Source organism: Electrona antarctica, assembly GCF_951216825.1.
Source record: "Electrona antarctica genome assembly, chromosome: 22".
Classification (NCBI taxonomy): domain Eukaryota; kingdom Metazoa; phylum Chordata; class Actinopteri; order Myctophiformes; family Myctophidae; genus Electrona; species Electrona antarctica.
This window is the reverse complement of record NC_136805.1, coordinates 22,855,042-22,869,926: the sequence shown is the minus strand read 5'-3', so window position 1 is coordinate 22,869,926 and position 14,885 is coordinate 22,855,042. Positions and strand designations below refer to the sequence as shown.

The 14,885-nt window shown below is 43.6% G+C and overlaps 1 protein-coding gene across 2 annotated transcripts in view; it reads left to right on the top strand.

The window, feature by feature from the left end:
* Nucleotides 1-14,885, top strand: part of trrap (transformation/transcription domain-associated protein) — a 143,720-nt gene that overhangs the window by 35,633 nt on the left and 93,202 nt on the right. For both annotated transcript variants that reach the window (XM_079493049.1, XM_079493048.1), the window contains exons 30-37: nt 1,063-1,233; nt 1,533-1,601; nt 4,099-4,218; nt 5,644-5,763; nt 6,530-6,694; nt 7,887-8,068; nt 10,116-10,314; nt 14,336-14,464. In XM_079493049.1, the coding sequence (XP_079349175.1) occupies nt 1,063-1,233; nt 1,533-1,601; nt 4,099-4,218; nt 5,644-5,763; nt 6,530-6,694; nt 7,887-8,068; nt 10,116-10,314; nt 14,336-14,464 (1,155 nt within the window). The remainder of the gene's footprint in view (nt 1-1,062; nt 1,234-1,532; nt 1,602-4,098; nt 4,219-5,643; nt 5,764-6,529; nt 6,695-7,886; nt 8,069-10,115; nt 10,315-14,335; nt 14,465-14,885) is intronic.

Below are 14,885 nucleotides of genomic sequence, written 5' to 3'. Positions count from 1 at the left end.
AAAATTGACCAGATGAAACAGTTCAATGTAAGATTTAATATTTCTTTAACCCATTAAGACCCTCTCTCTCTCCCAGATGTACAAGTTCCCAAGCTTGCATCTGCTATTTTTGAGAACCAATGTTGTATACCAATGTTTTCTGAAAAACGTATGTATATATATATATATATATAGCTAAAATCTAAAATGACACAGAGTATAAGTCACTTTTAGAGACAATTTCAGATTAATTACAAATTTACAGTTTACTCTTTGTCTGTAATAAATAAATATTCTTGCTTTAACTTTACAAACTCTTGCATTGTGAAGAGAGCACCACCATTGCAAAAAACAAATATGATTTCCCAACATTATGATAATATAATTATGCACTTCAGTTCCTGGTCTGTCGTACAAGCCTGAAGCCTAAAACGGCTATGGTGAAAGAAATTTGTTCTCATAAATTAAATTTGTCAGCCACGACTGATTTCAGTAATTCTTACAAGATTAAGGAGTATTAGAACGGGTCAAACTAGAAATATAATACACATTCTGGTGCTTACATTTGTAAATTGATGTTCAGAATCATCTTCCATAAAACCCTAATGGTCTCAGATATTTCATAAATTCAAATGTTAAAGCCTCAATCTGCAATTTCTTCAACTGATTGGCAATGAGTTGGTTGGTGTGAACATGCCACCATTGGTGTGTGAATGTGGGAAGTGAGGACGCTGGCGACTGTTCGCCGCTTCACCTCCCAATGTATGAATGAATGAACCATTGTAAAGCGCTTTGAGCACTTGGAAAAGCACTATAAAAATGCAATTCATTCCATCTAACTCACTGATCTGATCTGGGATGCAACTAACGATTATCATCTTAGCGATTATTCTATCGAATGGACAAATAGATTTTTGATATTCCGTTGTAGAAGGCTGTCGCGCAAATAATATATCAATCCTTATACAGAGCTATTTATATTTTTACAGAGCACATTTTCCATTGGAAATCTGCAGTGGGAGTGATGTAAGTTACGGGGCGGCCGTAACATTCTATTCAGCTGTTATTCACCATGTGTTTCAGTTCCTGGAAGGGGCGACCATCGAGGTGGATCAAATCCACACCCACATGCGACCCCTACTGATGATGCTGGGCGACTACCGCAGTCTTACACTCAATGTGGTGAACCGGCTCACCTCCGTCACACGCCTCTTCCCCAACTCCTTTAATGACAAGTTCTGTGATCAGATGATGGTGAGAGAAATAACACAGTGTATTATCGTTTAGGGGACAGTGTTCTAAATTTACAGATGTTGGGTGGGGGGATTTAATCATTTTAGTAGAAACTCCCTTCCAAATTTCTGATGCTGTCTTTATCTCGAATGAATGCAGAGGGAAGAGCTAATCTTGATGAAAATGTTTCCAGTCTCAGCTGCCTAGTCTCAGAAGATGCATGCATTCACCCACTTGTACTCACACACGCACCTTTGATGTAATATACATCTGTGATTTCTGTTTATCTCTCGCTCTCTTCTCTGTCTCTCTTTTCTCAGCAACACCTGAGAAAGTGGATGGAGGTGGTTGTGATAACACACAAGGGAGGTCAGCGCAGCGACGGCAGTGTGAGTGCACACACACACACACACACACACACACACACACACACACACACACACACACACACACACACACACACACACACACACACACACACACACACACACACACACACACACACACACACTGATGTCGGTGAAATCTGATAGAAATGTAAACCTGCTCTCATTCATACCGCAGAGAGGTGTCCCATTGCTTTGTTCCACCTCAGCTCAATACCTGCACTTGAGTACCTGAGTATGTACGGTAGAGATGCAGACATGGCCTCCAGGTCAATACAGCTGTACACCGGCACCTTGTTATTTTTTTGTTTATCGATCGGTCCCTGACAAGCCACGCATGCACGCACACAAACTACACAGACACCCTGCAACACAAATCACACAAATATGAACACGGGACACTAGTGCACACGAACACGCACGTACTGTAGCCTGCCGTGTGCACAGACTGACGCAGCAGACACGCGCACATGCACACTTATGCACACAAAATCAACACCTCCTCAGGGCGGCCTCCTCCCAGATGAGTCGTCGTGAGTGGCCATATTACAATCAATGATTAATTAGGCGCCAGGCAGGCGGCGGTGGGGCCCAGGGCCGCACCTCCTCCTTATCTCCTCGACAGATAACCTTGTAAAGGCAAAAGAAAAAAGGTGAGACAAGCGGGGGGTGGGGGGGGGGGGGGCTGGGGGTGTTAGGACTTCTACGAGAACTATGGCATCTGAGACAGAGAGAGACAGAGAGGAAGGAAGGAAAATGGCCTGTTCCTCTATCGGGGGAATGGAACAATTTTTTTTTCTCTTCCACTCTCCCTCCCTCTATTTTTCTTTTTTTTCTCCTTTTCTTTCAAATGGCGTAATTAGATGCAAATTGGCCCTGTGTTTCCTCCTCTCGCCTTGCCGTCGCTCTTTGTTTCGGAGCCTGACAGCAGGGTCGGCATTCACAATAAGGCCAGGTGTGTTCTGATGCTGAAAACGGTGTCTGGTAATGAAAGAGGGACCAGGTGGGTGAGGGGATGCGGGGGGTAGTTAGGGGCAAGGAGATTGAAGGACTACATTTCAGGCACAGAGGAGCTTATGACAACATTTGTTTGTGTGTCTTTCGGATGGTTTGACGGAATCAAAAATCTCTTGTAGGGTTGTTGAAGAGCTAGCGTCCAGTGAATGCAACGTTATCAATGTTATCTCCGGTTATCTTTACAAAGAGAGAAGTACTTCTGTGGGGTCAACAGAGTGTCAGAATTAAAGGTCTGGATAGGAATGTAATTTGCTGACCTCATGTACTATGCATGCACGCACACACACACACACACACACACACACACACACACACACACACACACACACACACACACACACACACACACACACACAGAAATATAAATATTGGAAGGGTAAAAAGGTTTGGGAGCTGCCCCTGATGTACAACACACACACACGTTACTCTGCTGACTCTCTCATCATTGTCTCCCATTCCGACACAGCCTGCATTGGAAGGCGTTGAGGTGAGACGTGGTGTGGCGCGTCGCCCCCCCTGTTGGTGACTTTTTGTCAGTGATTGAAAACATAACTGAACCGAATGTTGTGCTTGGTGACTTATTGAACTCAATATGTCGTGGTAGTGGTGATGGTGGACTTGCCCTGTATTTTCTGTCATGTGTCTGTGGCCGAGCAGTTATTGTTATTGTCGTCCTCCCTCCCCTTCTTGTTTTTCTTCTTTTTTTGATGGTGGGGGAATATACAGTATATACAGTACAGTACACATTGCCCATATTTGTCTTTTATCAAGTGTGTATGCATATAATAACTTGTGTGTGATGCCACTTAAAGGACCACTTCACCACTTTTCAACATCTCTTCATATAATTGGTCCTCACTAATGTTCATGATAAAACACCACAATTTATTCCTACTCAGTCTGTGTCTCATAGGAGGGCTTTGGGCAGTTCGGACACCCGTCCACCAGTGACATCATCATTAGGCAGATCTTTTTTTAAACAAGATTTGTTTTAAAATATATTTAGATTTTTATTATCATGAGAACGATGGCTTCAACTTTTGCATTGCAACTTTTCAGGAAAAGAAAGCCTGCCGTTTCTATTAGCTTGGATTCGCCATCGATGATGTCACTGGTGGACGGGTTTCTGAACTGCCCACAGCATTCCTATGAGACAAAGACTGAGTAGGAAAAAAATGGTGGTATTTTATCATGAACATTAACTTAGGACCAATTATAGGAAGAGAAGTTGAAAAGTGGTGAAGTGGTCCTTTAACCTCTCTTCTGGAAACTTTCCCTATCATAATTGTGTGATACCATTACTGACAACATCTTCACTAGTTTGATACCATGCTGATCCATCTCCATCCTTCACAACAGTGGCTGTCCATCAAGGTTGTCTGTCAAGACGTGTCTGTCTTTTGGTCCCCTCCATCCCTCCCTCCCTCCCTCCCTCACCCCCTTCCTAACTTCCTCTCTCCTCTTTCTCCCTTTCACTCTCTAGGAGATGAAGATCTGTTCAGCCATCATTAATCTCTTCCACCTGATCCCAGCGGCCCCACAGACTCTGGTCAAACCTTTACTGGAGGTGGTGATGAAGACGGAGAGAGCTATGCTGATAGAGGTAGGTCTCTCATTCTTCACCCTTATACCCTTATCCAGAATGACTCGCAATGATGAAAATAAAAGCAACACGATTCTATTCTATTGCCGTAACGCTACGATTGCAGTGTGGTTGAATTTGAGCTCTGTGCTCAGGATTAACATGACACTGATTGATTTTTTTGGTAATCGATTAAAATATGTCAACTATTATTTTAATTAGTTTGACGTAATTCTTTCATAACAGATGGAAATTATCCAAAGAACTTTGGATTTGAACTTATTTTTCATTCAATTTATGAAACCTTACGTAATTACTTATTCAAGAGCAAGAAATGGTACATCATCAATTGATTAATTATTTTAAAATATAATTTAACAGGGTAGCTATTGAATAAGTCTGTGGACATCCTACTAATGCCAATGATCTTTACAAATATTACCTGAAGACCTTTCTGAGAAAGAGAGCTTACAATTGAGTTAATATTACGTTCCACTTGACTTACTTGCAAACTTAATCCTGTGGATTCAAGTTGTCAATTCACAACTGATTTTAGTCATTTGGATCTCTTGGCTTTTCTCTAAAGGATGATTTATACTAGTTGCAGTGCGAGTGTCACACGCCAAAATTAGCAGATCTACAAACTCTGAAAGCCTCTATATGTGAATTCTTCAACTGGTTGGCTGTATGTAGAACACCTCCGAAAGAGATTTTGCATTGTACAAATTTGGAAACGGAGAGCTTGTGTAGCAGGCTCTTTTTCCACACATCTGCGGATTGAGACTTACACTTTTTAGTTGTGATAATGTTTTGTGTAATAGTTGTACTGGGGTAATCCAGTGTGACACTACATGTGTACAAAACAAAACAAAAATCTTACATTTATCCAATAGTAAAGAGTCTTGTTATTGGAAATGTACACCAAATCCTCAAAAATCTTGATTCATAATCTCCTGACATTAATTTCTCAGACTTGGCCTGATATTAATTTCTCAGACTTGGGCGGAAGAGTGGGGAATAATAAAAGTCTCCCTAATCCAGTTTGATCTAGGGCGTCATTTCTCAAAAGGCAAATGAAAAAGATGAAAGACGGGGGTGGTTAGATAGAGTTTCTATCACTTCTTTGTGCAACTGTGATATGCAGAGCGAAGGGTGGCATGAGTCCAGTGTCACATACACATTCCAGTTATTGTATGCGTGACATAAGATACGCCGCACTCCTTCTGTCCTTCCTACTGAGTTAAACAAGGATGTGATCATGATAGTCATCTGGTTTCTACTTTGGAGGGACTGATCTGCATCTATGAGCCTCCGTTGTCATTCCTCCGCTTTTACAATGTCTTCTACCCCCCACCATTCATCCACATTCACATCAATCCAAGCTGAAAACACAGAACAATTCTCTTGTCTTATTGTCATATACTTTATATCTACCTCCTTCCTCAGGCCGGCAGTCCATTCAGAGAGCCACTGATCAAGTTCCTGACACGTCACCCATCTCAGACTGTGGAGCTGTTTATGATGGAGGCCACGCTCAATGACCCCCAGTGGAGTCGCATGTTCATGGTCAGTGTACAGGCACAATCCAGGTCATGTTCATGGTCAGTGTACAGGCACAATCCAGATCATGTTCATGGTCAGTGTACAGGCACAATCCAGATCATGTTCATGGTCAGTGTACAGGCACAATCCAGATCATGTTCATGGTCAGTGTACAGGCACAATCCAGATCATGTTCATGGTCAGTGTACAGGCACAATCCAGATCATGTTCATGGTCAGTGTACACGCACAATCCAGATCATTTCCGCTGCAAGATTGATTCATTAAGTGTCTAAATGTCTGATCAACATTGTCATTCATATACTGTACATCCACTCACTAACTTTTAATTAAATATCTAAACTTAACCAGGGGACCTGTGCACTTTCTCAAATCTCGTCTCTTGTATAATTGTCAATTACAAACCCTCCCAATGTCAGGCTACACTTGGATTAGGGGAAACTCATGATATGAATGGTAAATGGTAAATGGTGCATTGCATTTATATATTGCGGAAACCATGCAACGCACCAACCTGCACTTCAGGATCAGTTATGTGTTCAGTGTCCTGCTCAAGGACACTAACATAGGGGGAGCCGGGGATCAGTGTCCTGCTCAAGGACACTAACATAGGGGGAGCCGGGGATCAAACCAGGATCTTCCGTTTCACAAGCAGCCGCTTTACTTCCTGAGCTTCTGCCACCCCTCAGAAGTCATGTATCCAATACAGTGGATAAAGTTCTCTAGTCTCGTGTCATCTTGTCTAATGTTCCTCTTGTGTTCACGTGCAGAGCTTCCTGAAACACAAGGACGCCAAGCCTCTGAGAGATGTCCTAGCCTCAAACCCCAGCCGATTCGTCCCCCTGCTGGTACCTGCTGGCACTGCAGCCACCGTGCGCCCCGGATCCCCCTCCACGGCCACAGCCAGACTAGACCTGCAGTTCCAGGCTATTAAGGTATACTCCCATTCACATAAACATTTAGGCACACTTTCTTGTATTTACATGTACACTTTATCTCACACACACACACACACACACACACACACACACACACACACACACACACACACACACACACACACACACACACACTCATATGCACTCATTGTCTCCACCAGGCCGAAGGCATGGGGAGAGAGTATGTTTTGCACTCCGTCCGTGTGTGTGTCCGTCCGTCCGTCCTTCCTTCCGTCCGTCTGTGTACAGCTAATCTCCGGCACCGTTAACCCGGTCGATGCCAAACTTTGCACACACACTCCCTGGATGGCAACGATGAACCTCTGCCCCGCATTTTCCAGAACGGCCTGTTATAGCGCCACCATGAGGCAGCTTTTCACATTTTTACCTAAAACTGCACCGATCTGCGTGAAACGTTGCATGCACACTCCCTAGTGGCCAAGGACAAACCTTTGACCTGCAATTTCCGCATCTGCCTTTTATAGCGCCACCAGGAGGCTGACTTTTGTAAAACACCTTTTTTGATATTACTCCTCCAGATTCTGTCCACAAATCTCACAAATCGTTACACAGTATCTCTATGGTCATGTGCTCAAGTCGGATCTGTCCGATATTTCATATTCCATCCTAATTGGCTATAATTGGCTTTCACAGTTTGCAAGATTGCCCCGTTTTGAACAAAAGCCTCAAATCATGAACGCAGCATACAATTTACGTGAAATCTTTCACACATTTTCTTACTAGGCTGAGGAATATATCCCACCCTTTTCACATTGGCCTGTTATAGCGCCACCAACAGGTTGATTTTTGCAAAACACCTTTTTGGAACAAAATGCCTCAAATCATCCAATTGCCATCAAAGGCTCCTAAACATTACTCCTAAACATTTTGCCAAACATCACACACACTCCTATCCTCCTGGTGGAGACCTGTGCCCGGAAGGGCACTTTTTCTAGTTCTCTCTGCTTTAGCCTTTCTCCCTGATGCTTTTTTAAAAACTCACGCGCACGCACTCGCGCACACACGCACACGCACACACACAAACACAGGTTATCAGATTCATGCATTTGAGAACCTAGCCTCTCCTTGATATCGGTGATACTCCATCCTAACTGTAAATACTCTTTAACTCTCATTGATTGACCAGCCTGCTCCCTTAACCGCCTCCTTCCACAACCCCTGTTTTCAGATCATAAGTATCATAGTGAAGAATGATGAGGCCTGGCTGGCTGGTCAGCACTCCCTGGTGAGTCAGCTGAGACGAGTCTGGGTCAGCGAGGCCTTCCAGGAGAGACACCGCAAAGACAACATGGCTGCCACCAACTGGAAGGAGCCCAAGCTGCTGGCATTCTGCCTGCTCAGCTACTGCAAGTGCGTATGCTCTCAACTCTTATTACATGGAATGAGCGGGAACAGTCAAACCGTTGATATTAGTTTGCTTTCAGTCCTTTTTTGAGAAATGTACATCGCTTGCCTACTTGAGGGGTTCTCAACGTTTTGGGCTGGGGTCCCCCTGGAAATGCTTTGGCCATGTCTTGTGACCCCCGCCCCTCCCCCTACCTTATAGAGAAAATACATCATGAATAAATACTGAAACCAGATATAATCATTAAGGACAGTTTATGCATGTAGTATGTAAACTCTTAATTTCCATTTTCCAGCCATTCAGTTGTTTTTGAAAATAATTTGGGGACCCCCCCAAAATAATTTGGCGATCCCCTGAGGGGTCGCGACCCCCAGGTTGAGAACCCCTGGCCTACTTGACAATTACAATTATATTTGATTTCTCAGTGTGTGTGAATTGCTTGAGGTCTTTAGCATTTTTTATTCTGTTTTTCTTTTTACGGTTGCGGGCCCTTACCGTCTACTCAGCTGCATGCATTATACAAATAAACATCCCTTGCCTCGAGGAAGAGTCAACTGCTTGACAACCCTCTTTCCCTCAGCCTTTATATAGACATTTGACACAAGCATGGATGGCTACAGCAACATCCTGCATGACTGTCTGTGATTCACTAGGTGCCTAAGTGATTTGCTCAAGGGAACCTTGACAATTGTTATTGTGGCTAAGAGAGCCTCAGTGGTTCACTTCACCCATGCAGCTAGGCAAATCACACAAGGATTTCCAGAATATTAGTTAGAGAAAATTAGCAAAATGTGTGGCAAATCTGCAAAAAAAATGCTTACCACTAGCTTTCTTCACAAATGTGTCCATAAAGGTGTCTACTATAACATTGGAACATTGTTCCATCCCAACTCCCTTGGGAAACTTTGTGACAGCTGCTGAAAGTTGGGGTACTACTACAACCAATATAAGGCAAAATAAAAAAATAAAAAATCATTATGCTTTGAGTAGCATGTGACATGTCAAACTAGGGGGTTTTCATGATGCTGAATCCATTCCAAGCATTAGTATTGCACGAAAATACTCCTTGGGCTAAATTCGGTCATAGCCACTTGCCCAGATGTACCCAAATGTGCTGACCTCAAAGTCGTACGATTAGTCACACACGTTACCGCAGTGAAATTTGTTCTCCGCATTTGACCCATTTCTTGGAGCGGTGAGCTGCAGCGTGCGCCACGCTCGGGAATCATTAGTTGATTTGACCTCCAATCCAACCCATTGATGCTGAGTGCCAAGCAGGGAGGCATTGGGTCCCATTTTTACAGTCTTTGGTATGACCCGGCTGGGGATCGAACCCCCGACCTCCCAGTTTCAGGTAGGACACTCTAACCACAAGGCCACTGTCTGGCCACTGTCTGACCTCATCACATTTGTGATGACGGCTATGGGCATTTTTAGGCAAAGGAGTGTTTTTTTTGTGCAAAACTAATGCTTGCAATGGATTCAGAATCATGAAAACCCCATAGTTTGACATGTCACATGCTACTTCAAGTATAATGACATTTGGAATTTTTTGCCTTATATTGGTTGATAATGGTACCCCAACTTTCAGCAGCTGTCACAAAGTTCCCAAGGGAGTTGGGTTGGAACAACAAATGTATATGTGATTGTAGACACCTTTATGAACACATCTGTGAAGAAAGCTAGTGGTAAGCATTTTTTTGCAGATTTGCCACACATTTTGCAAATTTTCCCTTATTATATTGTCCTTTTGTTGTTAACTTGAGCCCCTTGGGGTAATTTGTTATCTGCATTTGACATATCCTAAATATTAGGAACAGTGGGCAGCCATCTAGTGGCACCTGGGGAGCATTTAGGGTTCAGGGTCTTGCTCAAGGACACTTTTACATGAAGCCAGGGGGAACTGGGATCGTACCGGGGACCTTCCGGGTCCCAGGTGGCTGCTTTAGTGCCTGAACCACTGCCGTTTTTTGTACGAACACCTGGGCTCATCACCCTGTGCGCTGAACTCACCCTGCCACGCATTGTATCTTTTGTCCTTTCTTCCTCTAGGCGCAACTACTCAGAGATTGAGCTTCTATTCCAGCTGTTGCGGGCCTTCACGGGCCGCTTCCTTTGCAACATGACCTTCCTGAAGGAGTACATGGAGGAGGAGATCCCCAGGAACTACACCATCGTTCACAAGCGTGCCCTATTCTTCCGCTTCGTTGAGTTCAATGACCCTCATTTCAACGATGAGCTCAAGGCTAAGGTATGCTCGGAGAACTATTAATTACTATTGTTTTTATTTACTTTTCCCCCATTTTCTATTTTCTTCCTAATTTAGTTATTACCATTTGTACTGCAGCCCCTGCCCCTGTCAACGACCACTGACTAATACAGGGAGTTGTCAACTGCTTTTTTTAACGGGAAAGTGAGTTTGACAGGTAGAGCGTGATGCCTAGTGAGGGTTGCACCATTCAGGGACATGGTCCCTGAATCATGTTCATCAGACACCTGGCTAAGCCAGAGGAACTGCTGCCTAGAATTAGAACTAGTCTCTGCTGCAGTAGAGCTTTACCTGTACACCACGAGACACCACATCATTATATTTTTTCAGTTATGTCTACAGACCACTACTGCTGAATTTTATCTAAACTTATGTCTTACAATGAGCGGTTCTAATCTTGTATCCATGCATGTGTACTGTACTTGGTGAGCTGTGGTCCCTTACACATACAGTCTGTCAGTCCTTCTACTGAAGTAAAAAATGTGCTCGATGTTTAGGGACCCAATCTTTCTGGCCTTTTACGCTTGGTCTCTTTTGTTCTGAGCAGTTTGCTAGAGAGGCATTGAGGTCATTTAGTCTGGTTTTGAACCCTCAAGAGTACCACACATGGATGCTTCTGTCCTCTCTACCTGACCTGCTGCCGCATGCATTACAGTCAGTAGGACTGCTTTTTAATTAAGCACACACAACACACACCATATCGCAACATAAAAACGCATGCACGCTTACACGTGCGCGCGCTCGCTCGCACACACGCGCATACACACACACACACACACACTAACACACACACACACAGTGCCATGGAGCTTTAATGAGCACATGTGTAGGTACAGAAGAGCGACAGCACGGCTGTTGAGTACAAACGGGTCAATAGGAAAGGTCGGCCCAGACACACTCCAATAAACAGCCAAAGACCAAAGCATGACAAAAAATGAAAACACGCACACAAGCAGAGATGCACTCATAAGCTTAAAGCAAGGACACATGCTGACCGGTAGATGTGATCCTCCCTCACACAGCAGGGTGGTCTTTTTTTACACTTGTGGTATTGGCAACTTGGCCATTATTCACACATAACCGTATTCACACATAAGCTATTTTGCGCTTATGTCCTCAGTCACCAAGTATGACATGAGAAGAAAATTGCCACTTGGAGATTATGGTCAATGGTGAATGAAAGACATATAGATTATTTTTCTTTGTTTTTGTTTTTTTCCCTAAAAAAAGAACACAAGTCGAAGTTAGCCTGGGGCTCGCTGCGTTTGAGATTTTTGACTGAACAGAGTTTCACCCCCTTCCCAGTCCTGCCAAATTCTGTTCCTACCGTTGTTTTCTGCTCCTAATTGTCATTTCAAGGCAAGCAGCAGATGCTGGTTGGGAGTGGGTGTGTTTGTGCACAAAAGTATACTCTGTAAGAGAGAGAGAGAGACTTTAGTGTGACTTTAGAGTGTGTTTTTTTTGTTCGTGTATACAGTTGTGTGTGTGTGTGTGTGTGTGTGTGTGTGTGTGTGTGTGTGTGTGTGTGTGTGTGTGTGTGGGGGGGGGGGGGGGGGGGGGGGGGGATGGGTGGTTAGGTCCTCTGACTTTAAAAAAATTGACTTAAGCATTTTCCTGGAAATTTGGGGCATGTATGAATGTGTGTACTGTATCTGTTAGAGAGCGAGAGAGAAAGCATGAGCACACAGGCTTGTATGGCACATGCGACAGATGGGGTCTGGCAGAGGAGTTCATTTGAAACCACAGAGTGTGCAAGAACAAGTATGAATCGTCCAATACCGATGCAGCCTTAACTCACAGCATTGTTCCTTCCTTCCTTGTTTTCACACGAACAAATCCTCCCAGAAAATATGCGCTTGCTCTATTTATTTTTTTCTTCTTCTTTTTGACAGATCACAAAACTACAAACACAAATCTTAAACACAAATGTGCCTACTGTATATAACGCACGAAGGAATGCTGCTGTGCATTCCTTCGTGCAGGGTGCTGGGTGAAAATATTACCAGATACCCATAGCCTTATTTATGCACAAAGACAATGATAGAACAGCGTTACTGTCAAAGAGACACTGGCTTGCAACAAAATAGTCATCCTGCTGAGATTTACCAACAGTGTGGGGAGCGAGTTGGCAATATAAACTTGTCTGTGGGGCTTGCCCCTTCTTGTTATGCAGATATTCTGTGAACTGTCAAAGGTTCATTATCACGCTAGGAACTGCATTTCCCACCTGTGTGTGAGTGTTAGCATCATATGTATTTTCCACACATCCTCTTTATACAGTTGGTTGAGTGGGCAAGTAACGGTGCAACATATAAAACCCAGGAGAGAATGAGCGAAAGAATCAGACGCACGCACGCACTCACGCACGCGTACACATGCAGGCATGGTAATTATTTGTTTAGAGGGATCCAAGATAATTAAGGAACACCTGCAGAACGATATCTAGGCTACTAGCCTGGAGGCACACACAGACACTGACAGACAGGACTCTCGGGGGACACTGCTCATCTAATGGCATCATAGTAATGCACAACGACATAACAGTGATTGATATCAGAGAGTCTCAGAATTAATAGGAATAGATGAAAAGACAGAATGGTGCTCCATGGATTCCCTTTGTGTCTTTATTATGTGGGGCCGTGTGCATGCACGGGCATGTGTATTGTTGTGAGCGTCTGTTTCAGCCGTGCGTGTGCGTGTGCGTATGTGTGTGTGTGTGGGGCATAGCAGCATGTGTGTGTATTAAGTGCACACACTCACCGCGCAGAGCGGGTGAGTAATGTGCTAATGGAGCAGTCTGAACATATGCCGCCACAGCTCGTTTCTGGCTGAGCGATGCCCCGTCCTCCCCATGATGGATTGAGCGGTGGCTTCATTAGGAGATAGCGGGCTCTCTAATAAATGTGTGTCGTTAGCTGCATTGTGTCTAGGTTTTTTATTCTGCTCTTCACTGGGTTAATCAGGCCTTTGTCTACCATTCAAAAGCCCCTAAGCTTTCCTTGCAACACTGTGTTATTAAACCATTTTGGGCGGGAACCCCTTTTGGTGTTAGCATTATGTTACGCATTAGCTATTGAAAAATAGCAGATCTACAAGCTCATAGCGCGCCACCGAGTGGCGCGCTACGAGCTTGTAGGTCTGCTATTTTTGAAAAATCGAAGAACGACTGACATAGAAACATAGCTTTTTCAGAAAACTGTCATTTTTAGAATCTGATCTCAGGTCAAAATGGGTTAAGCAGTGTCTTATGTCTCCCTGGCCTCGACTCTGGTAGCATCCGTTAATGTGTCCCTCTGGGCTCCTTTGTCTTCCAGTCCCTACTACATCTTAATTGAGAGAATTATACAACCCTAATTATTTGAGTTTTTCTATTCTTTTAAATTATAGAAATAATTGTAAAGCGTGACTTCTGCCATCTTGTCCAGTGGTACAAGTTTTAAAATAAGACTTATTTAGAATTTTCTCCTTGTGAATTGTAAAACCTGCGGAGTAGCCATGAAGACTTCTTATTTGATTTGATTTGATTTAGCACAGTATAAAAACAATACAAAAGAAAACAAAATATAAAAATGTAGGAGAAGGCAAGAAGCCCAAAGGGTTTATACGAGGCTTCTACCCATGTATAACACAATAAAATAATTTAGAACATGATTTCAAAACAAGGTATATATAATTTCCGAAAGACATGATTGCAGTATAAAAACAACATGATTGAAATACTTGATTATCAAGCCTATTTGGGCCTTATGTTTCTCAGATGGTGTATACGTACTGTACTATGGAGAATGGGATTTACGTTGAGTCCATCAAGCGTTTCTCCTTCTTGTCTCATCATGTCAAGCATCCTAGCTAATTCTAAGTGTCACCAGGCTTGTCTGCAACTAATTATTTCCCATGTAATTAAGTATTTATCATTTGGTGTGGCTAAGGCTGGTTGTTATTCAGCCGCATGAAGTCTCCTGTGTTTAGTTTTTTCTGAACATGTGTCCTTCCTGGTTGGCAGGTGCTGCAGCACATTCTGAACCCAGCCTTCCTGTACAGCTTCGAGAAGGGGGAAGGGGAGCAGCTACTTGGACCCCCCAACCCTGAGGGAGACAACCCTGAGAGCATCACCAGTGTCTTCATCACCAAGGTATACACACACACACACACACACACACACACACACACACACACACACACACACACACACACACACACACACACAAGGTGGGAAAGGGGCAGAAATGTTGTCTGAAATATGACAGGCTTTCAATCTGGTGTCCCTATTGTGGCCATAGCATGTTGGGGGACACAGACCCGGTTCTATGGGGTCTCCAATCACCAATATAATTATTAAATATCCTGTTTTCCAACCGTTTCTGCCAAAACAAAAATATATAAATAATCCTGTTGTTTTGTTGGACTACTCACAAAGTGGACATTTTGACCGGGGTAACCAGTCTTACAGGGGGAGTGCCATGCTCGAGTCTGACCGTCGCCCTCTGGCAGGCCTGGTCACAAAAACACAAACGCCCGTTACATCAGTCATAATTGACATTTATAAATGTAAT